Source organism: Oncorhynchus keta, chromosome 8 (genome assembly GCF_023373465.1).
Source record: "Oncorhynchus keta strain PuntledgeMale-10-30-2019 chromosome 8, Oket_V2, whole genome shotgun sequence".
Lineage (NCBI taxonomy): Eukaryota > Metazoa > Chordata > Actinopteri > Salmoniformes > Salmonidae > Oncorhynchus > Oncorhynchus keta.
The window spans coordinates 31605221-31630124 of NC_068428.1; the positions used below are offsets into that span (position 1 = coordinate 31605221).

The window sequence follows — 24904 nt, forward strand, 5'->3', positions numbered from 1 at the left end:
AGTGCAAGATGACCCCATAGACACTGTGTATTCGATAGGGTAAGAGTCGAACGTCAGATTTCCCACTTCCTGGTTGGATTTTTTCTCAGGTTTTTGCCTGCCATATGAGTTCTGTTATACTCACAGACATCATTCAAACAGTTTTTAGAAACTTCAGAGTGTTTTCTATCCAAATCTACTAATTATATGCATATTCTAGCTTTTATGGCAGAGTAGCAGACAGTTTAATTTGGGCACTCTTTTCATCCAAAATTCCCAATGCTGCCCCCTACCCTAGAGAAGTTAATTGCTAGGCTACCTTCCTAGACTACCTACCTACTGCTAAACTAACTTAAAAGTTCAGGTTTTTTACTTTGCTGTGGTGCAGTTCACACTCTCATCCTGTGGACATTTAAATCAAATCAAATTGTATTTGTCACATACACATGGTTAGCAGATGTTAGTGCAAGTGTAGCGAAATGCTTGTGCTTCTAGTTCCGACAATGCAGTAATAACCAACAAGTCATCTAGCTAACAATTCCAAAACTACTACCTTATAGACACAAGTGTAAGGGGATAAAGAATATGTACATAAAGATATATGAATGAGTGATGGGACAGAGCGGCATAGGCAAGATACAGTAGATGGTATTGAGTGCAGTATATACATATGAGATGAGTATGTAAACAAAGTGGCATAGTTAAAGTGGCTAGTGATACATGTATTGCATAAGGATGCAGTAGATGATATAGAGTACAGTATATACGTATACATATGAGATGAATAATGTAGGGTATGTAAACATTATATTAGGTAGCATTGTTTAAAGTGGCTAGTGATATATTTTACATTTCCCATCAATTACCATTATTAAAGTGGCTGGAGTTGAGTCAGTGTGTTGGCAGCAGCCACTCAATGTTAGTGGTGGCTGTTTAACAGTCTGATGGCCTTGAGATAGAAGCTGTTTTTCAGTCTCTCGGTCCCTGCTTTGATGCACCTGTACTGACATCGCCTTCTGGATGATAGCAGAGTGAACAGGCAGTGGCTCGGGTGGTTGTTGTCCTTGATGATCTTTATGGCCTTGCTGTGACATCGGGTGGTGTAGGTGTCCTGGAGGGCAGGTAGTTTGCCCCCGGTGATGCGTTGTGCAGACCTCACTACCCTCTGGAGAGCCTTACGGTTGTGGGCGGAGCAGTTGCCGTACCAGGCGGTGATACAGACCGACAGGATGCTCTCGATTGTGCATCTGTAGAAGTTTGTGAGTGCTTTTGGTGACAAGCCAAATTTCTTCAGCCTCCTGAGGTTGAAGAGGCGCTGCTGCGCCTTCTTCACAATGCTGTCTGTGTGGGTGGACCAATTCAGTTTGTCTGTAATGTGTACGCCGAGGAACTTAAAACTTACTACCCTCTCCACTACTGTTCCATCTATGTGGATAGGGGGGTGTTCCCTCTGCTGTTTCCTGAAGTCCACAATCATCTCCTTAGTTTTGTTGACGTTGAGTGTGAGGTTATTTTCCTGACACCACACTCCGAGGGCCCTCACCTCCTCCCTGTAGGCCGTCCCTGTATGCTTGTCTGTGGTGCCTAATACCACTACTCCATGTTTAAGATGTTATATAACTCTAAAGTTATTTAGTGGATAGTCTGAACAATCAAAGTAATCTATTAGGCATGAATTAAAACACTCAGCTAGATTGTTGGTGTTCATACAGAGGTGAAGTTGTAGAGGTGTTTGGCTGATGGATATTGGTCCTCAACATCCTCTATTGACCGGTGTGTGATACAAACTCTACTTTAATTTAAATCAATTTTAATGATTGACTGTTTAATCCCTGTCTGTCTCATTGTCCAGGTACCAGTAATGCTGTTAAGTTGCCCATCAGTCACATCATGCTCTTTGTGACACTGACCATCATGGCTGCCATAGTCACTATTCACACAAGGAGGATCCGCCCACCCAAGGCTCTGCCCCCACAAGCAGGTGAGAGTCACAGGCATTGGCCCAGTTCCATTTAGGTTCCTAACTTCTCCCACAACATCAGAGTTCACAGATCTGAAAGGACTGTATAGACCTAAACATTATGAATGGTTCCATCAATCCATAGAACACATGGAGCAAACAACACATTACATTCACATATTCTGATCTTCAGATGTGTGAACTGAAATGGAATCAGGTCATAAATAGTCCTTTGACGTAGTCATCTTGTCCATCTAATCCCCTATTAACTAGTTCATCTTTATGGTCTGCTATAGAATGAATGGTGAGACATGTTGTCTGATTTTTGTTCTCTGTATAGAAGAAGCCTCTGGTATTGAGATTCATGTCCTGGAGGAATGACCCCTTGTTCCTCACTCTTCTCCCTGTGCTGGACTAAGACTTTCAAACAGTCTTTGGTTTTATTGATTAAGAGGGCATTATACATGTTTTTTAAAGCTGATGTTCATCTATAATAGAGTAGAGTGTGTTGGAAGATGTATTTATAGTTGTATTTTCAACTTTTAGTATCTTTAGTATTTAACATATTTGTTGTTGCATGCAGTAGGGGTGATGACATCACTGAAGCAACACATGGTCTATGTGAATGATAAGTTCGTTTTTTCCCCCTGTCCATTATGAAGGAAGTCAGCAAAGAGACATTCAGATTTTGTTTATCCATATGTTTTTTCCTAACCAATTTTTTTTTAATGAACACAATGCTTTTCTAACGTTTAAATTAATTTATGAAACAGTTTTTAAATAAACAATTAAAAATGTATTATGTCTAACTCTTTGTCAGTACAGTACAGAGGTGTTTTTTTTACTATACACTTCCACAATACAGTAGCCTACACAGTTTTTAGTTTTTTCACCTTTACCTGCTGCTGAATTTCATGTCGGCCTGGTGGAGCGTTCCTGGCCACTAGGGGCCCCCCGAAACCAATTTAAAAAATAAACCCGGTGTCTCAACATACTGTTGAGATTTAGAATAGTAGAATACACAAGGTGAAAGTTTGACATTTTAGTTGTGCATCAGCAGTTTTTCTCTTGTTATGTTAGTCAATGACAGTCACTAAATTTGCCATGTCAGCTAACAATTTTTAGATTTGTAAATGAGTCTAGCCAGCTTTCTAATCTTGTAGTAATCATGTCCAAATACCGACTGGGCACGCAGGGCACATGGCAGGGGGCCCTGACCTCCAGGGGGCTTGTATTGACTTTGTTAGTCATTCTTACTCAGATATCATTAACATGTCATGAGTCATGGCAAAATGTGCAGAATTGTCTTTAAAAATGCAAAAATTAATCTCTGCCCCATGGAAAAATGTGTAGAATTGCATGACATTTTTTATAAAATAGCAACATCTTGTCTCTGCCCCATGACAAAATGTATGCAACGGACAAAATCTTGTTTAAAAACTGGAACATTTACTCTACACCCATGGCAAAATGTGTAGAATTGCAGGAAATAACTTTAATAAGTTAATGTTTCTATTCACCTTCAAGAGGGTGTCAATAGGCTAGACCAATATATACAGTGGGGCAAAAAAAGTATTTAGTCAGCCACCAATTGTGCAAGTTCTCCCACTTAAAAATATGAGAGATTTCATCATAGGTACACTTCAACTATGACAGACAAAATGAGGGAAAAAAATCCAGAAAATCACATTGTAGGATTTTTTATTTATTTATTTGCAAATTTATTTCTGTTTTTAGAGGGAGAGAAACCAAAAGCCCACCGTGCCTATTTTTTGGACAAGGACATCATGGCCGGCCAAACCCCCCTCTATTCCACTGTCAACTAACCTCAGGGAGCCAAGACATAAGGAGAGACAGAGAACTCTGCTGACCCCAGCTCCCTCTACTCCACTGTCAAGTAACCTCATGGAGACAAGACATAAGGAGAGACAGAGAACCCTGCTGACCCCAGCTCCCTCTACTCCACTGTCAAGTAACCTCATGGAGACAAGACATAAGGAGAGACAGAGAACCCTGCTGACCACAGCTCCATCTACTACACTGTCAACTAACCTCAGGGAGCCAAGACATAAAGAGAGACAGAACCCTGCTGACCCCAGTTCCCTCTACAACACTGTCACCTAACCTCTGTTGTTTAACCTTTATTTAACTAGGCAAGTCAGTTAAAAACAAATTCTTATTTACAATGACGGCCAACCCAGGCCAAACCCTAACCCAGACACCTCTTTGCCAATTGTGCGCTGCCCTATGGGACTCTTATGTGTCTGTAGTGATGCCTCTAGCACTGAGATGCAGTGCCTTAGACCACTCAGCGCAGCGGTTAAATGTATCATTTAACTTGTTAACTTGACTGAGAACACATTATCATTTACAGCAACAACCTGGGAAATGGTTACAGGAGAGATGAATGAGCCAATTGGAAGCTGGGGATGATTAGGTGGCTACAGTATGATGGTCAGATGAGTGTAGCCAGGATACCAGAGTTAACACCCCTACTCTTACAATATCTTTAGTGACCACAGAGAGTCAGGACACTTGTCCCGATTGAAAGGCAGCACTCTACACAGGGCAATGTCCCCAATCACTGACCTGGGATATTTTAGGACATGTGAAGAGTCTGTTTCTCAAACTAGACACTCTAATGTACTTGTCCTCTTGCTCAGTTGTGCACCGGGGCCTCCCACTCCTCTTTCTATTCTGGTTAGAGCCACTTTGCGCTACTCTGTGAAGGGAGTAGTAAATCAAATCAAATTTATTTATATAGCCCTTCATACATCAGCTGATATCTCAAAGTGATGTACAGAAACCCAGCCTAAAACCCCAAACAGCAAACAATGCAGGTGTAAAAGCACGGTGGCTAGAAAAAAAAACCTAGAAAGGCCAAAACCTAGAGAGGAACCGGGCTATGTGGGGTGGCCAGTCCTCTTCTGGCTGTGCCGGGTAGAGATTATAACAGAACATGACCAAGATGTTCAAATGTTCATAAATGACCAGCATGGTCGAATAATAATAAGGCAGAACAGTTGAAACTGGAGCAGCAGCACAGTCAGGTGGACTGGGGACAGCAAGGAGCCATCATGTCAGGTAGTCCTGGGGCACGGTCCTAGGGCTCAGGTCCTCCGAGAGAGAATAAGAGAGAGCATATGTGGGGTGGCCAGTCCTCTTCTGGCTGTGCCGGGTGGAGATTATAACAGAACGTGGCCAAGATGTTCAAATGTTCATAAATGACCAGCATGGTTGAATAATAGTAAGGCAGGACAGTTGAAACTGGAGCAGCAGCATGGCCAGGTGGACTGGGGACAGCAAGGAGTCATCATGTCAGGTAATCCTGGGACATGGTCCTAGGGCCCAGGCCAGTTGAAACTGGAGCAGCAGCATGGCCAGGTGGACTGGGGACAGCAAGGAGTCATCATGTCAGGTAGTCCTGGGGCATGGTCCTAGGGCTCAGGTCCTCCGAGAGAGAGAAAGAAAGAGAGAAGGAGAGAATTAGAGAACGCACACTTAGATTCACACAGGACACCGAATAGGACAGGAGAAGTACTCCAGATATAACAAACTGACCCTAGCCCCGACACATAAACTACTGCAGCATAAATACTGGAGGCTGAGACAGGAGGGGTCAGGAGACACTGTGGCCCCATCCGAGGACACCCCGGACAGGGCCAAACAGGAAGGATATAACCCCACCCACTTTGCCAAAGCACAGCCCCCACACCACTAGAGGGAAATCTTCAACCACCAACTTACCATCCTGAGACAAGGCCGAGTATAGCCCACAAAGATCTCCGCCACGGTACAACCCAAGGGGGGGGGCAACCCAGACAGTCCGACCACAAAAGTGAATCAACCCACCCAGGTGACGCACCCCCCCAGGGACGGCACGAGAGAGCCCCAGCAAGCCAGTGACTCAGCCCCGTAACAGGGTTAGAGGCAGAGAATCCCAGTGGAAAGAGGGGAACCGGCCAGGCAGAGACAGCAAGGGCGGTTCGTTGCTCCAGAGCCTTTCCGTTCACCTTCCCACTCCTGGGCCAGACTACACTCAATCATATGACCCACTGAAGAGATGAGTCTTCAGTAAAGACTTAAAGGTTGAGACTGAGTTTGGGTCTCTGACATGGGTAGGCAGACCGTTCCATAAAAATGGAGCTCTATAGGAGAAAGCCCTGCCTCCAGATGTTTGCTTCGAAATTCTAGGGACAATTAGGAGGCCTGCGTCTTGTGACCGTAGCGTACGTGTAGGTATGTACGGCAGGACCAAATCAGAGAGGTAGGTAGGAGCAAGCCCATGTAATGCTTTGTAGGTTAGCAGTAAAACCTTGAAATCAGCCCTTGCTTTGACAGGAAGCCAGTGTAGAGAGGCTAGCACTGGAGTAATATGATCAAACTTTTTGGTTCTAGTCAGGATTCTAGCAGCCGTATTTAGCACTAACTGAGTACACACCGTTGCATGAGATCTTCAGTTTCTTGGCAATTTCTCGCATGGAATAGCCTTCCTACAAGAATAGACTGACGAGTTTCAGAAGAAAGTTCTTTGTTTCTGACCATTTTGAGCCTGTAATCGAACCCACAATTGCTGATGCTCCAGATACTCAACTAGCCTAAAGAAGGGCAGATATATTGCTTCTTTAATCAGCAAAACAGCTTTCAGCTGTGCTAACATAATTGCAAAAGGGTTTTCTAATGATCAATTAGCCTTTTAAAATGATAAACTTGAATTAGCTAACACAACGTGCCATTGGAACACAGGAGTGATGGTTGCTGATAATGGGCCTCTGTACACCTATGTAGATATTCCATTTAAAAAAATCTGCCTTTTCTTGCTACAATAGTCATTTACAACATGAACAAAGTCTACACTGTATTTCTGATCAATTTGATGTTATTTTAATGGACCAAAAATGTGCTTTTCTTTCAAAAACAAGGACATTTCTAAGTGACCCCAAACTTTTGAATGGTAGTGTATATATACCCTAGAAAACTGATGCTATGTGTTCGCCAATGAGATGCTTGGAAGCCACTGGTCGGCCATATTGGCACTCCCTAGTAGGAGCAGTCCTCCATAGAAATTAATGGAATTCTACAGTATTTTCAATTAAAAGTTTCAAGGACGAAATGACATGTATTTAAGTATTGTTTTGTTGTAGTGAGGACAGTAACATTAGTACAAAAAATAAATACTTTAAGGAAAATATTTTAGCTCACATAATATACATTAAAAGTATGCATAAAGGTGTCTGTAATGGAATAAATGGGTAAAAAAAAACAAATAAAGACATTAATAAATGCATTTCTATAGCTTCCAAAATATTTTACAATTGAGGAGGAGTGCCAAGATTGCTGCCTGTGGCTTCAATACAGCACCCCTGTCCGTCATCCAGGGTTTGCACTCATCCACGTCTTAACAAACACCCACCATGAAGCCCATTAGATTTGCCTGACATCAGACAAACTAAGGGAAGAGAAAACCCCCACCAACTTAGGTTAGGGAGTAAAAGTAACTTGCAACAAACCAAAAAATGGATACACAAGAAAAAAGGCTTTAACAACATAGAAAGGAAGAGCTAAACAGCTGTGTAGCCGTGCTGAAGCTCTTACTTCCCCTTACTTACACTTACTTCCCCTTCGTATATTGATGACGTCTATGAGTGTGCAATGTGTCTGTTTGCTTTTCTTTTTAGATATGTGATGATAGACCACCACCACAATCTTTAAATCTATGTTAAGACCAGCTTGTAAAGCAACATCATACCAAGTGGTTAATGGACCACACACGCCATTCCGTATTCTCAGTAACTCAAAGAACCAACTTGTGCAATCCAAGTTCTGTTTCTAGTCGACATGACAGGATCATGCTGAATCATCCTCGATGATCTATTAAATCACATTGGTTGTGATCATTCATCCACAATTAAAGTGCTGATGTAGCCATCCTTTTGATGTAGCCATCCTTTTGAGCTTCTATTTGAGGTTGGTGATGTGGGAATGTCCAGCACAGTCGGATGCTGATGGGAGAATGGCTCATAATAATGGCTGGAATGGAGTAAATGGAATGGCATCAAACACATCATCATCCTTGCGCATCAACTTCAAATCGAAGAAGAGGGTATTAGCCAATCTAAGAAGTGAAGTCTGGTTCGTAAAAACAAGACAAATCCAACACCACACAGAACAGAGAAAGAAACGGTTACGGAAGGCAGAGCAAGAGCAACATGGCTGGGGCCCATCACACTCTCATTCCACTGCTGATCCTAAAGCTTATCAATGCAGGTAAGAGGACACCTACTGTAGGATAAAAGATCAGCCATGCTCATTAACCATTCATGCTGTGTGTAGGTTTGCTAACAGGTGGTTAGAGATCAATCTACATAGTATTTACCACTTATAATGGATCCTTGATGAAGTTATTTGAGTAAGGATTTTACTGTGTTACATGGATACATTTAGTTTTTCTCTTTAGGTGTGCATGGAAAAGAATTATCTCAATACGTCAATGAGAGAGAGGGCTGATGTCAGTCTGCTGTGTGACAATGTGGTTCATTCAGACTGCTCCTTAATTATGTGGCTTCACAGCAGAGAGAGTTTTCAAAATGCTATTCAAGAGGTTTTTAACGGGAAGGTGAGAGTTAACTCAAAGAGAGCTAAAAAACTGAGTGTGGACGCTGACTGTTCTCTACATATTCACAATGTCACAGCTGAGGATGCTGGACGCTACACATGTCGAATTTTAAAACCCCAAAATCCCTTTTCAGACACTGATACCTGTCTGTTCTGACCAGTGAGTATTTCTGTTTACAGTAAATTCAAGGATGAAAATCTGTCTTCGTAAAACATATGCAATACAGTATTATAGTATTACAGTATTATAGTATTACAGTATTACAGTATTTTAGTATTAGTTTTATAGTATTGCAGTATTATAGTATTAGTATTATAGTATTACAGTATTTTAGTATTAGTGTTATAGTATTGCAGTACTATAGTGTTACAGTATTATATTATTAGTTATAGTATTACAGTATTTTAATATTAGTGTTATAGTATTGCAGTATTATAGTATTGGTATTATAGTTTTACAGGATTACAGTATTATAGTATTTGTATTCTAGCATTGCAGTATTATAGTATTGACATTATAGTATTACTCTATACATGAGTGACCCACAACAATACCTTATTCCTTGAAGAGAAACCATGGTAAAATTGAATGTTTTCTTGTCTCTTGCAGTCTCCTTGTCCACACTACTGACATATCTAAAGCCTGATAGACCAGTAACAATAAGGTGCTCTCTGCACACCAATGAAGGACGTGGAAAGTGTAGGATAGTACTCAATAGTCAAGTTCATCTGAGCTGGATGGATGAGACTGGTAGGAAGCTGCAGGGAGACCCCAGATACCAGCTCACAGGGCCTCGCTGTGACATCACTCTGAATGTGACATTCCAGAAGAAGGACAACAACAGGAAGTGGACGTGCACGCTGACTGACAAGGGAAACATGAAGATCTCCATTGACTTCACCTCCACATTCTCAGGTATGTGTTCTTGTTATGTTCCTATAATCTGAATAAGTTCACAAGATTTAATGACATTAAAGTGAATGTCAAACCTGATCCTTTCTCTTGATATCAGTGATGAGTGAACAAGCATACTGCTCTACTGTATGAGTCTGATAATGAAGAGTTATTTAAAAGAGCATGTTCTTCTCCTAAACTAGATATTAAAGACACGGATGATGACGGTGGAGAGGAAAACGACGGTAAGAAACCATCTACACCGTAAAACCAGATAAGTTCTGGCTGTTTGAACAGCCAGAGGAAACGATTACCTCAAAAATAGCTGAACCGAGCAGTACAACCTTCATATGAGTAATACAAATGCAGTTTTTTTGGACTAAGATATACTTCAATTCAACACCCCCACCAAGCAACAAATCCAAAACTTTCCCTGTGTGCCTTGTGGCTCTTCGATTGAATTGTAGCTCGTAGTTTGTGAGACATGGTTGTTGAATTCGTTCATTTTCAGTCCTGTGGCCTTCAAGTGAGTTCCTAGGTGAATATTATTATAATAACATTATAATTAAACCATGATCTTTATCATAAAGTGTAATACAGTAGCCTGAAACGTATAATTTAAGTGGGGTTGCAAAATGTCCAGTAATCTTCGAACGAGGATGTGCCAGAATTTTCCAACCCTTACTCTAAATCGCATCATGCTGGCTTGCAAAGTGATGTGTAACTCATATTGAAATTGATCATGCATCTATCCAACAGTTGAAATGTGTATTCATCCACAACCTGCATTCATAATGACTGCCAGGGTTCAGAACAGTGGGAGGAGACGACCTAAACCATTTAAACTGGAACAACCATTTCAGTAATGGGGCAAATATTCGGTGATCGGATTAGTTTAAAAAAAATGTATTTATCTTTATGTAGCATAACTTTTGAATCAACCAATCAGTCAATGTATATGCTAAAACACAGATATTAAAACTATTTAGAAAACTCTACCCGCAATACAGCATGCTCAGAAAATAGTAAATTTTTTATCATGTCTTTTAAAAAACTTGTTGGTGCGACTTCTCATTTAGTTCTGAGTCAGTACCACATAAACATTTTAAGTATTAATAACTCTTCATTAACTTTGAGTACTAGAAGTATTTCAGTTAAAAATGCCTTGGGGTTTACAGTGTACTAAGTCAAATTCAAACTTTGTTTACCAAGGCAACGCTTTTACTACTGTACCTCATTGTGCTTCATCTATGGACTATTGTGTGCCAGTCCCTCCTTCACTAACCTCCTTGTTGTGAGTCAGTCCCTCCTTCACTAACCTCCTTGTTGTGAGTCAGTCCCTCCTTCACTAACCTCCTTGTTGTGAGTCAGTCCCTCCTTCACTAACCTCCTTGTTGTGTGCCAGTCCCTCCTTCACTAACCTCCTTGTTGTGAGTCAGTCCCTCCTTCACTAACCTCCTTGTTGTGAGCCAGTCCCTCCTTCACTAACCTCCTTGTTGTGGGTCAGTCCCTCCTTCACTAACCTCCTTGTTGTGAGCCAGTCCCTCCTTCACTAACCTCCTTGTTGTGAGCCAGTCCCTCCTTCACTAACCTCCTTGTTGTGTGCCAGTCCCTCCTTCACTAACCTCCTTGTTGTGAGCCAGTCCCTCCATCACTAACCTCCTTGTTGTGTGCCAGTCCCTCCTTCACTAACCTCCTTGTTGTGTGCCAGTCCCTCCTTCACTAACCTCCTTGTTGTGAGCCAGTCCCTCCTTCACTAACCTCCTTGTTGTGTGCCAGTCCCTCCTTCACTAACCTCCTTGTTGTGAGTCAGTCCCTCCTTCACTAACCTCCTTGTTGTGAGCCAGTCCCTCCTTCACTAACCTCCTTGTTGTGAGCCAGTCCCTCCTTCACTAACCTCCTTGTTGTGAGCCAGTCCCTCCTTCACTAACCTCCTTGTTGTGTGCCAGTCCCTCCTTCACTAACCTCCTTGTTGTGAGTCAGTCCCTCCTTCACTAACCTCCTTGTTGTGTGCCAGTCCCTCCTTCACTAACCTCCTTGTTGTGATCCAGTCCCTCCTTCACTAACCTCCTTGTTGTGTGCCAGTCCCTCCTTCACTAACCTCCTTGTTGTGAGTCAGTCCCTCCTTCACTAACCTCCTTGTTGTGTGCCAGTCCCTCCTTCACTAACCTCCTTGTTGTGTGCCAGTCCCTCCTTCACTAACCTCCTTGTTGTGTGCCAGTCCCTCCTTCACTAACCTCCTTGTTGTGTGCCAGTCCCTCCTTCACTAACCTCCTTGTTGTGAGCCAGTCCCTCCTTCACTAACCTCCTTGTTGTGAGCCAGTCCCTCCTTCACTAACCTCCTTGTTGTGAGCCAGTCCCTCCTTCACTAACCTCCTTGTTGTGAGCCAGTCCCTCCTTCACTAACCTCCTTGTTGTGAGCCAGTCCCTCCTTCACTAACCTCCTTGTTGTGAGCCAGTCCCTCCTTCACTAACCTCCTTGTTGTGAGCCAGTCCCTCCTTCACTAACCTCCTTGTTGTGTGCCAGTCCCTCCTTCACTAACCTCCTTGTTGTGAGCCAGTCCCTCCTTCACTAACCTCCTTGTTGTGTGCCAGTCCCTCCTTCACTAACCTCCTTGTTGTGAGCCAGTCCCTCCTTCACTAACCTCCTTGTTGTGAGCCAGTCCCTCCTTCACTAACCTCCTTGTTGTGAGCCAGTCCCTCCTTCACTAACCTCCTTGTTGTGAGCCAGTCCCTCCTTCACTAACCTCCTTGTTGTGTGCCAGTCCCTCCTTCACTAACCTCCTTGTTGTGTGCCAGTCCCTCCTTCACTAACCTCCTTGTTGTGAGCCAGTCCCTCCTTCACTAACCTCCTTGTTGTGAGCCAGTCCCTCCTTCACTAACCTCCTTGTTGTGAGCCAGTCCCTCCTTCACTAACCTCCTTGTTGTGAGCCAGTCCCTCCTTCACTAACCTCCTTGTTGTGAGCCAGTCCCTCCTTCACTAACCTCCTTGTTGTGAGCCAGTCCCTCCTTCACTAACCTCCTTGTTGTGAGCCAGTCCCTCCTTCACTAACCTCCTTGTTGTGAGCCAGTCCCTCCTTCACTAACCTCCTTGTTGTGTGCCAGTCCCTCCTTCACTAACCTCCTTGTTGTGAGCCAGTCCCTCCTTCACTAACCTCCTTGTTGTGTGCCAGTCCCTCCTTCACTAACCTCCTTGTTGTGAGCCAGTCCCTCCTTCACTAACCTCCTTGTTGTGAGCCAGTCCCTCCTTCACTAACCTCCTTGTTGTGAGCCAGTCCCTCCTTCACTAACCTCCTTGTTGTGAGCCAGTCCCTCCTTCACTAACCTCCTTGTTGTGTGCCAGTCCCTCCTTCACTAACCTCCTTGTTGTGTGCCAGTCCCTCCTTCACTAACCTCCTTGTTGTGAGCCAGTCCCTCCTTCACTAACCTCCTTGTTGTGTGCCAGTCCCTCCTTCACTAACCTCCTTGTTGTGAGCCAGTCCCTCCTTCACTAACCTCCTTGTTGTGAGCCAGTCCCTCCTTCACTAACCTCCTTGTTGTGTGCCAGTCCCTCCTTCACTAACCTCCTTGTTGTGAGCCAGGCGGATCTCAAGTGACACAGGTGTGCTCTCTGTCTTCCTCCATCAGGTCTTAAACAGTCGCTGCTGATCTGGGTGCCAATGGGGGTGGTGGTGTGTGTGGCTGTGTGTGTGTGTGTGTGACCGCAGTCACCTTCAGAAGGAGGGCGTGTAAGTCAACTATAACTCTCTTATTTATCCTTCTGAAGTCAGGTTCTGTTCTATCTGAAATGAACAAATTTCCTTCACACAGTAGATATTTATAATGTTGTATAGAAAAGAAAACCTTATTTCTCTTGCTAAATGTGTATTTTATGAATGATTCATGGTCGTTTGTTCTCAGATTATGTTTCAAGAAATCAGATGCCAGTCAACCCAGGAAATATGGTGCAAGCAAACAACAAGAATGTAAGTAAATGGGTTGTCAACAAAATAATTCCCTCTGATTGTTACTGTGTGTGTGTGTGTGTGTGTGTGTGCGTACGTGCGTGCGTGCGTACGTGCGTGCGTGCGTGCGTGCGTGACCAGAGAGCAGACATGACCTATGCTGAGGTCAACCTTCCCACTAGTAGGAGGATGGTGGAGAAAGACCAACAGACAGAGTATGCAACCATCAGAACATGACCCTGAATCATAAACTGTTCCGTATTGAGGCTGTAAAGAAGTGGTATTCAAATCCTACCCTGCAGGTCTGGAGTACTGTTGGTTTTCTGGAATACCTGATGACTAATTGCACCCACCTGGTGTCCTGGGTCTAAATGAAACAAATAAGAATGGAACTGGCTTCAAGGTCCAGATTTTAATTTGAGGGGGCTATGAAGTGGAGATGTAAGAACTTGAAGGTTCCCTTGAAATAAACGTTCTGAGTTAAGCTGTAACAAAAAGTGTGGTTCTTACAATATTTACATTACCTTTACATTACCTTACCGAGATATACCAATAAGAATAACAATAAAATAATAAGAACATGATAAAGTAAGTAAGCATACTATATACAGGGTCAGTTCCAGTACCATATTTACAATGTGCAGGGATACTGGAGTGATGGGGGTAGATATGTATAGGGGTAAGGTGACTAGGCATCAGGATATGTGATAAACAGAGTAGCAGCAGCATATATGATAATTGTATGTGAGTGTGAGCAAATGAGAGAGTGTTTGTGTGTGTGTTGGAGTGTCCATGTGCGTAGTGTGTAGGGCCCTGTGAGTGTGCATAGAGAATAAGAATAAAATACAAAGGTCAGTTTAGATCATCCGTGAAGCTTTTTAGCAGTCTTATGGCACGGGAATAGAAGCTGTTCAGGAGCCTGTTGGTGTCAGACTTGATGCACCGGTATCGCTTGCCATCCTGAAGCAGGGAAAACAGTGACTTGGGTGGTTGGAGTCTTTAATGATTTTCTGGGCCTTCCTTTCACACCGCCTGATAAACAGTAAAGGTCATGGATGGCAGGGAACTTGGACACACCCATGTGTTGAGGTTCTTCATGGCAGAGTTGATGTTGCCAATTCTTACCATCTGGGGTCGGCCTGTCAGGAAGTCCAGGATCCAGTTGCAGAGAGAGGTGTTCAGGCTGAGGTTCCTAAGCTTGGTGACGAGCTTGGAGGGGACAATGGTGTTGAACGCTGAGCTGTAGTCAATGAACAGCATTCTCACATAGGTATTACACCTAGGTGGGTGAGGGCAGTGTGGAGTGCAATTGAGATTGCATCGTCTATGGATCTGTTGGGGCGGTATGCAAATTGGAGTGGGTCTAGGGTGTCTGGGATAATGGAGTTGATGTGAGCCATGATCAGCCTTTCAAAGCACTTCATGATTACAGATGTGGGTTCTACAGGGCGGTAGTCATTGTGGCATGAAGCCTTAGAATTCTTGGGAACAGGAATGATGGTGATCAAAATGTGTGGAGTACAGACTGGGAAAGGAGAGGTTGAAAATTACAGTGAATATACCTGCCAGCTGTTCTGCATATGCTCTGAGAATGTGCCCTGCGGCCTTGCGGTTATTGACCTGATTAAAGACTTTACTCACTCCGGCCACATGCGGCGCATGTCAGAGCCTGTGTAATATGATTCCACCTTATTCCTATATTGTCCATTTGCTAATTTGATGACTCTGCGAAGGTCAAAGCGGGACTTCTTGTACTTGTTCCTGTCCACAGCCGTAGTCTCAAGGTTGTCTGCGATGGCCCTGTGTGCGGTAGCCCTATCCTGGCCCAGTGTCGTCCAGGAACTGTAAAAAATGTGTTTAGCGCCAACCTCAGTGTTAATCCTGGGCTTTTGATTGGGGAAGCAGCGAACCTTAACTATGGGGACAACATCGCCGATGCATTTCCTAATGAAGCCGATGACAGAGGTGGTTATAGTCCCGAAACATATTCCAATCAGCGCAAGCAAATCAGTCCTGTCCTGATTTGATTTGCCGATTGGTGGACAAGGGAGGGCCTTGTATGCTTGCTTGTGGGTAGAATAACAGTGGTCTAGGACTTTATCACTCCTAGTGGTGCGGGAGACATGTTGATGGAAGTTGGGCTTCACGCGTCTTAATGACGTGGAATTCAAATCGGCAGCAACCAGAAAAGCGGCCTTGTACAGTTTGTTAAGTGCCCGGGTTTTATTTTTCTTGTCCTGAGGTGGAATGTATGCAACAGTCACAATATTAGCTGAAAACTCCCTCTAGAGGTAAAAAGGGTCTGCATTTGACCATCAGGTATTCAAAGACTGGTGAACAATGGGTCGACACTTCCATCGCACTCGGGTCAGCACACCTGTTGTTATTGATGAAGAGGCAAACCCCCCTCAATTTCCCTGAATCCACTGTCCTGTCGGCATGGTGATTAGAGAATCCATAGAGTTGGATAGCCATGAGGGGTATCCTTTCCAAGAGCAATATTTCAGGAAATGAGAGAATATTGCAGTTTCGAGAGTCTCGTTGGTAGCAAATCCACAATCGAAGGTCATCCATCTTATTATCAAGTGATAACGGAGGGAAGAGTTGGCCAGTTTTCCCTTCGCCTTAATTTCGCCAGGATCCTCCCTCTCTTGCCTCTGTAACTTCAGCGTTTCCTCTTGGGTAGCCCAAGATTTGGCTTTAGAAGCCCAGGACAGATGAGCCAAAGTAGAAGCCAGAATTGAGGTTGGGGTGTACTGTAGCAGAGCCTTAAGGTAGGGAGGGGCAGTTTTCCTTGCTGCACCGTAGGCAAGTACCACGGTCATGTTCTGGATGCAAGTTTAGACTGGAAGCCAGTGGAGTGTTCAGAGGAGTGTGGTGGCATGGGAGAATTTGGGAAGGTTGAACACCAGGTGGACTGCAGCAATCTGGATAAATTGCATGGGTTTGATGGCACAAGTAAGGAGCCTAGCCAACAGCGAGTTCGGAAGTCCAGACGGAGCAGCCGTCTTGTCAAGGTTGAACTTGAGGTTGTGGGGCAACATCCAATCTGAGATATCTGCCAGGCACGCAGGGATGCGTGTCACCACCTTGGTGTCATACGGGGGGATGAGTAAAAGTAGTTGGGTGTCGTCCGCATAGCAATAATAGGAAAGACCTTGTGAGGATATGACGGACTTGATGTATAGGGAGAAGAGGACAGGGCCTCGGATGGAGCCCTGGGGGACACCAGTAGTGAGAGTATGTGGTGCAGACACAGATCCTCTCCACGTCACCTGGAAGGAGCAGCCTACTAGGTAGGATGCAATCCAAGAGTGTGCAGAGCCTGAGACGCCCAGCCCTGATAGGCTGTAGAGGATGATCTGATGGTTCACGGTGACGAAGGCAGGTGATAGGTCTAGGAGGATGAGAACAGAGGAGAGAGAGTTAGCTTTGGTAGTGTGGAGAGCCTCCTTGACACAGAGAACAGCAGTCTCAGTTGAGTGACCTGTCTTGAAGCCTGACTGGTTAGGGTCAAGAAGATTTTTCTAAGAGACATAGTGAGAGAGTTGCTCAGAGACACAGTAGACTGATGGCCTTGCATCAGTCTACTGTGTGACAATATCCCTTGTATTCTCCACTTCCCTTTCTCATTCTGTTCCAATGAGTGATGACACAACCGATGCAGATAAAAAATAAATATTACTATTAATCTCAATCTTGAAATAACTCAGAGGTCACATAGGAATCTGCATACAGAGTCTGACAATGATTAATCTGGACCGTAATTATATTATTTACAATGCTACTACGTCTTTATATGGGACACACCTCATTCCACCCACTTTTGTGTGAAAACTTAATCTGTGGTCTAAAAATAATTAACGTTTTAGCCTGTATATTTGATATTTTACCAGTAGCCTACAATAGGCTGTCAAAGCTGTTTCTGTCCAGGCCACAATGACTCACACTTGACCATGAACTTAGTTGTCTTTGCAGTAAAGTGTTGTTGCACTAGTAACATCTTGTGTCCAAAAATGTATGATAGCTCTAATTGACTGTGCTGAGCACCAGTCTGAAGATTTAGAGACTACCTTTGGATTTTGAAGGAGGGAGTAACATTCGTCCTCGTTTATTCATGCAGTCTAATCTAAATCCTTCCCAGACACGTTGTGGCCTATTGTTTTTACCTTTTTAAAGATTGTCACTCAACCACAAAGTCACTAACATAGACCATATAAACTGATATTTGCAGCGTCAGTGAAGTGAAACCTTAATTCTACCAACTTAAGAACATAGCCATTGAGTAAGATTGAATTTGCTTTGCCTGCCTGCACTAAAGATGCTTGAAGTTATTCCTCAAGGTTGAGGCCCATACTCCCAGTAGGTATTAGATAGAAAGTCTCGGCAACCTGTGGTTACCTACAGTAGGTTACCCCATTGGCTCATAGCAAAATCTTGACCTTTTTCAAACACAATTATATAGAACATTGTGGCAAACTGTGGTTACCTAGGTTACCCCATTGGCTCACAGCAAAAACTTTTTCGAACACAATTTTCTTGTTTTCTGCTTGTTTTAGTCCATTACAAAACTACATTTAAGAAAAAGACAACATGTCTAAATACTTTTCTTAAACCATTATTTTACCAAGTAAGTTGACTGGGAATTAATTTTCATTTACAGCATTGACCTGGGGAATACTTAGTGAGGAGGCATGAATGAGCCAATTAGAAGCTAGGGATGATTAGGTGGCGATGATGGTATGAGGGCCAGATTGGGAATTTGGCCAGGACACCAGGGTTAACACTTTTACAATAAGGGTGTTATAACCCTTAACTACAGAGAGTTAGAACACCCATTTAACATCCCATCCGAAAGACAGCACCCTACACAGGGCATGTCCCCAATCACTGCAGACCAGAGGAAAGAGTGCCTCCTACTGGACCTCCAACACCACTTCCAGCAGCATCTGGTCTCCCATCCAGGGACCAACCAGAACGAACCCTGTTTAGCTTCAGCGTCAAGCTAGCAGTGGGATGCAGGGTGGTATGCTGCTGGCATACCATTTATTTTGAACATTGCCTGCTCCCAAGCGTTCTCACTACTTAGAAAAACGTAATATTATAGAGCTTCCCTGAGGCCCTTTTCATGATGATGCCAGCAGCCACCTGAGTGAGTGAGTGCTAGCTTGCTAGCTACCGACCGGAACATTAAGCTAGCCAAGACCAACAATTTAACAAATGGACTATACAGCTACAAGTAGTGAATGGAGTTACAAACGGACTATACTAAACAAGTTAAATGTCTTACGTGTGAGGACTTTTTTTCCACACACATAGCTAGCTACATGTGTAGCCTACTTGGACAACGGCTCCCCACAATTTCCCACTCTCTCACGCTGAGGAATAGTCTGAAGCCACAGGGCTCTTCTCGCGGTGTCTATTTCCCTATGTGGGAGCATTGCGAACCGTTCCATCTACATTTAACAAAACAGCAGCTTTCCGGCTTGTTTAGTTATTTCTGTATTTTTAAAAATCAACGAGAAAGTTGGCTCTTTTACACTGGGGGTCAATATGAAATAATGTTTGTTTTTCCCCAATTTCTGGGTGTGGTTGAAAGGGATTCCTTATTATTACGTGAATATTGACTCGGACTAGTCCTCTAGTGAGTTTACCCTTGCATTCCGTTGCTATGGGACATTTTTCAGAGGTTGTGCTTTGAACAAAGTAGTGTCCTAACTATTCCCTGCATTACTGATTATTTTCACTCCTAATGATGACCAAATTTGTCAACAAATAGTGCTGAGCCATTGACTGCAATTTTGGTTAATTTTTGGTTCAATTATCTGAATTTATTTCATTTTCTTCTTCTTTAAGATAAATGCTCACATTGCACAGTTTCTCTAGAGATTAATCCGATCCAGCCTGAACTGTGCAATGTATTAGGGAGGCCAGAATTTTGCTACAATGACATAATCCATTGCGCATCTACTTGTCAGGGAGAGCAGCTGTTGCTTCGGGAGGTATCTCTACCTGAAAATATATTATCATAAAAGTATGTTTTATTTACATTGAAGAACTACAAAATAGTGATTTTGTCAGACAGCACAGGCAGCAGTTCTACAGAGATAAGATGATGACTTGGAATAAAATAATAAATTCATCAAATTCATGTAATATACACAACTGAAATATTTTATTAAAGTAAAGTAATGTGAATAAATGATGGTTAAGTGATAAGCATTAATGGGCAGTCACAACCATCATGGGACTTTTTCAATTGTATTATGTTTCAGGCCCAACGCAACGACACTCATACAAACTCCTTAAAACCCAATTATGATAATAGCCTCAATTGCAGTGCGGTCCAGTCTTCAGTTACAGTCAATGATGCTGGGCTCTTTTGAGGGGATGATTGTGGACATCTAATTACAGATCAGAAGGGATCCTCTCCCTGGTCTGTAAAGCCTGCTGGCCTGCTGGGTAATCCCATCTGATCGGCTCACCGACTCGGTGTCTCTTGGCTCTTTTCCCAGGTGTGCTCCTCTGCTGCGTCTTCCCCCCATGCACTGCCTGCAGGTGGCCTACACAGCATGGCCGATGTCAACAACGTCTCGCTTGCCGGGACACCCGTGTTCCTGCTGGCTGGCCTGTGCCTCTGCATCCTGTTGCAGGGCGCCGACCCTGACTCAGCTGATCATGACATGAGGGGTTCTGGGAGATCAAAGGCCAAATCTGAAAGGACACCCTATTCCCTATGTAGTGCACTACTTTAGTGTTATGAGGTAGAGTTTGGTGGAGTGGTACAAGTATGCCATTTTGGATTCAACTAGGGTTATATTCCTAAAATTGAACTGTTGAAATTTGGGAATGTAAATGACCTGAATGTCTGAATTAGACATCTAGTCTCTAGATACCTATGTTGAATAGAATAAAGTAACTTAGACTTTGCTGTGTGAATTCTTCTTAATGTCATTCATCACATGACAGGTCGCATTGACAGGCTGCACTGACAGGCTGCACTGACAGGCTGCACTGACAGGCTGCACTGACAGGCTGCACTGACAGGCCTTACTGACAGGGTGCACTGACAGGCCGTACTGACAGGTCGCACTGACAGGTCGCACTGACAGGTCGCACTGACAGGTCGCACTGACAGGTCGCACTGACAGGCCGTACTGACAGGCCTTACTGACAGGGTGCACTGACAGGCCGTACTGACAGGCTGCACTGACAGGCCTTACTGACAGGGTGCACTGACAGGCTGCACTGACAGGTCGCACTGACAGGCTGCACTGACAGGCCGTACTGACAGACTGCACTGACAGGTCGCACTGCGTTGATGGAAGCAGCCAGGGCTGGGGCTGTGCAGCTGATCAGAGCCATCCTACTGAGGGGGGGGGGCGACTTCACTGCCATGGGGGGATTCTTTGAGGTGGGTTATACAGTATTATAAACCTGAATGCTGATTGGCTGAAAGCTGTGGTATACCACGGGTATGACAATACATTACTTCTTACTGTTCTAATTATGTTGGTAACCAGTTTAAATAGTGTTAAGGGATTTTTTTTATCAATAATGACTAATTATGTATACATTTCAATCAGGACTGACTAATCAGAATACTATTATGTTGCTGTATAGATGTATGAATTTTCTTTTAATCCTAGTACTGAATATAATGTGTGTAAATATAATCAAGAATTAGAACAATGACTGTCTGTTCCTTGGTAGAAATGAATTAACTTATCGCCAGACTGGCTAGAATGCTTATCTACACAGGCAGACCTTGGCTCGGGTCATAAATTATCTAAATTAGGAGAGACGATGTGGGAAGGCTTGAGATACTGCCTTTGTACCAGGGTGGAGAAGAAACGGGACAGTTCGAAAACTAATGACGTCATTTTCAGTTTATAACCTGTGGTAAACTGTATCATGTTCAGTACTCTCGAGAATAAACGCTGCTGATAGATTTTGAGACTGGTCTCTGTCCATTTTATGCAAATATGAGTCTTACAAATTCTTAGGAATTGACAGAGTGTTTAATTGTAATTGGGTATTAAAACATATAGGAATTTAATTCCTGTAACAAATAGTAATAAGGCACATTGAGGGCTTGTGGTATATGGCCAATTTACCACAGATAAGGGCTTTGTCCAGGCACTCCTCGTAGCATCGTGCGTAAGAACAGCCCTTAGCCGTTGTATATTGGACATATACCACACCTCCTCAGGCCTTATTGCTTAAATAATGCATTTGAATGTCAGATGTCTGTCAGTAAAGGCTAACCATGTCTAGTTGTGGGTCTGATTCCCACATGGCCACATATATTGTATGTCTATACTCCATGGGCCGGTTTCCTGGACCCAGATTAAGTCTAGTCCTGGACTGAAAAGCCCTTTAAATAGAGACTTTCCATTGAACAGGACAAGGCTTTTTTCTGGTCTGGGAAACCATCCCGATATGTCAACTGTTGTTTTGAATACAACCGTCATCAGTTACTATACTTGTCCTGAAGGTGATCCAGGTGCTGTCTGCGAACTCAGATGACATGGGAGTGATGACATTAGAGGGGGACACACCTCTTCACTACGCTGCCTGACTGCTGTGGATTTTTAGCACAGAGAGGTATAGACCTTCTGTAACGGGATTCGTCCTCCTCTGACGAGGAGTATGAGAGATCGGACCAATATGCAGCGTGGTATGTGTCCATATTTATTAAATGAAAACGGAAATAACAAAACTAACAAAGAGAACGACCGAAAACGGTTCTGGCTGGTGCAGACACACAACAGAAAACAGAAAATAATCACCCACGAAACACAATAGAAAACAGGCTCCCTAAATATGGTTCTCAATCAGGGACAACGATTGACAGCTGCCTCTGATTGAGAACCATACCAGGCCAAACACAGAAATAGCAAATCATAGAAAAACTAACATAGACAACCCACCCAACACATGCCCTGACCATACTAAAACAAAGACCTAACTAAAGAACTACGGTCAGGACGTGACAGTACCCCCAAAGGTGCGTCTCCAGCCGGAAAACCTGAACCTATAGGGGAGAAAAGAAAGCAGAGAGGATACACAGGAAATACTCCAAACCCGGTGTGTTCAATCCCAACACTCCCTGAGCTCTGACTCTCTACTATTGGTCCCACGAGTACGAGACTGCCCTTCGGAACGCCTTTTTTGATGAATCAGGAACCGAATACACGGAGACGGTCTCCAAGAAGATGTTTATGTCCGTGCTGTAGAAGCTCCAGGTCCCAGTAGAACCAGACCAGCTCTATACAGTGGTAGTGGCCTACTACAAGAGGAGAGGAAGACTAGTCAACGTCAATGACTTCTTCAATGGCCTCAAATACCTCCATAAACCATTTACCATTGCCACCTATGCCCCCAAGAAGAAGAAAGGTAAAAAGGCTAAATTCACCCACCCTTATCTGCACCGTCCCACCTGAGCTTATTTACCAGGGGGACAACGACGGGTCGCCCTACTTCATGATCCAGACGTACCAGCACTGCATTGACGTCACGTGGTTCGACCGCGACCGCACGCCAGGCCACCCCATCGAGGACAACTCGGCCTGGTATATAGGCAAGCCAGAGAGGGTCTAAATCAACATCAACTACTGTGTGAAGACGGGGGACCTGGAGTCTCTGAGCCTGGCCTTTAGTCAGGGGGTCCAGGTGGACATGAAGGACCGCTTATACAATGCATTCCAAAAGTATTCAGGCCCCTTGACTTTTTCCACATTTTGTTACTTTAAAGCCTTATTCAGAAAAGGATTATTGTTTTTTTTCTCTCATAAATCTACACACAATATCTACACACACTCCATGCAAATGTATTAAAAATTACAAGTATTCAGACCCTTTACTCAGTACTTTGTTGAAGCACCTTTGGCAGCGATTACAGCCTCGAGTCTTCTTGGGTATGACACTACAAATTTGGCACACCTGCATTTGGGGAGTTTCTCCCATTCTTCTCTGCAGATCCTTTCAAGATCTGTCAGGTTGGATAGGGAGCGTCGCTACACAGCTATTTTCAGGTCTCTCCAGAGATGTTCGATAAAGTTCAAGTCCGGGTTCTGCCTGGGCCACTGGATCTTACCTGTGTGCTTAAGGTTGTTGTCCTGTTGGAAGGTGAACCTTCGCCCCAGTCTGAGGTCCTGAGTGCTCTGGAGCAGGTTTTCATCAAGGATCTCTCTGTACTTCGCTCTGTTCATCTTTCCCTCGATTCTGACGAGTCTCCCAGTCCCTCATACTGAAAAACATCCCCACAGCAGGATGCTGCCACCACCATGCTTCACTGTAGGGATGGTATTGGCCAGGTGATGAGCGGTGCCTAGTTTCCTCCTCTTCCATACAGCTTCCTCTCCTCCAGACAGCTTCCACTCTTCCAGACAGCTTCCACTCAGCTTCCTCTTCATCAGACAGCTTCTACTCTTCCAGACAGCTTCCTATCCTCCAGATAGCTTCCACTCTTCCAGACAGCTTCCACTCTTCCAGACAGCATCCTCTCCTCCAGACAGCTTCCACTCTTCCAGATAGCTTCCACTCAGCTTCCTCTTCATCAGACAGCTTCTACTCTTCCAGACAGCTTCCTGTCCTCCAAATAGCTTCCACTCTTCCAGATAGCTTCCACTCTTCCAGACAGCTTCCTCTCTTCCAGACAGCTTCCTCTCCTCCAGACAACTTCCACTCTTCCAGACAGCTTACACGCTTCCAGACAAGTAGCTTCCACTCTTCCAGACAGCTTCCACTCTTACAGACATGTAGCTATCGTTCTTCCAGACATGTAGCTTCCACTCTTCCAGACAGCTTTCTCTCTTCCTGACAGCTTTCTCTCTTCCTGACAGCTTCCTCTCTTCCAGACAGTTTCCACTCTTCCAGACAGCTTCCACTCTTCCAGACAGCTTCCTCTCCTCCAGACAGCTTACACTCTTCCAGACAGATTCCACTCAGCTTCCTCTCCTCCAGACAGCTTCTACTCTTCCAGACAACTTCCAGACAGCTTCCACTCTTCCAGACAGCTTCCTCTCCTCCAGACAGCTTCCACTCTTCCAGACAGCTTGCACTCAGCTTCCTCTCCTCCAGACAGCTTCTACTCTTCCAGACAACTTCCACTCTTCCAGACAGCTTCCACTCTTCCAGACATGTAGCTATCGTTCTTCCAGGCATGTAGCTTCCACTCTTCCAGACAGCTTTCATTCTTCCAGACAGCTTCCTCTCTTCCAGACAGCTTCCACTCCTCCAGACAGCTTCCACTTTTCCAGACAACTTCCACTCTTCCAGACAGCTTCCTCTCCTCCAGACAGCTTCCCCTTTACAGACAGCTGCCACTCCTTCAGACAGCTTCCTCTCCTCCAGACAGCTTCCACTCTTCCAGACAGCTTCCACTCAGCTTCCTCTTCATCAGACAGCTTCTACTCTTCCAGACAGCTTCCTATCCTCCAGATAGCTTCCACTCTTCCAGACAGCTTCCACTCTTCCAGACAGCTTCCTCTCCTCCAGACAGCTTCC

The 24904-nt window shown here is 44.2% G+C and overlaps 1 protein-coding gene across 1 annotated transcript; it reads left to right on the top strand.

Annotated features, from left to right (window-relative positions):
• The first annotated feature begins 5858 nt into the window (after positions 1-5858).
• LOC118386627 (uncharacterized) lies at positions 5859-21350 on the top strand. Its single transcript, XM_035774312.2, has 6 exons — positions 5859-8707; positions 9124-9470; positions 9653-9694; positions 13077-13177; positions 13350-13414; positions 19909-21350. Exons 1-4 carry the CDS (start codon positions 8403-8405, stop codon positions 13148-13150), a joined length of 768 nt encoding a protein of 255 aa, XP_035630205.1. The 5' UTR covers positions 5859-8402; the 3' UTR covers positions 13151-13177; positions 13350-13414; positions 19909-21350.
• The last annotated feature ends 3554 nt before the right edge of the window (positions 21351-24904 follow it).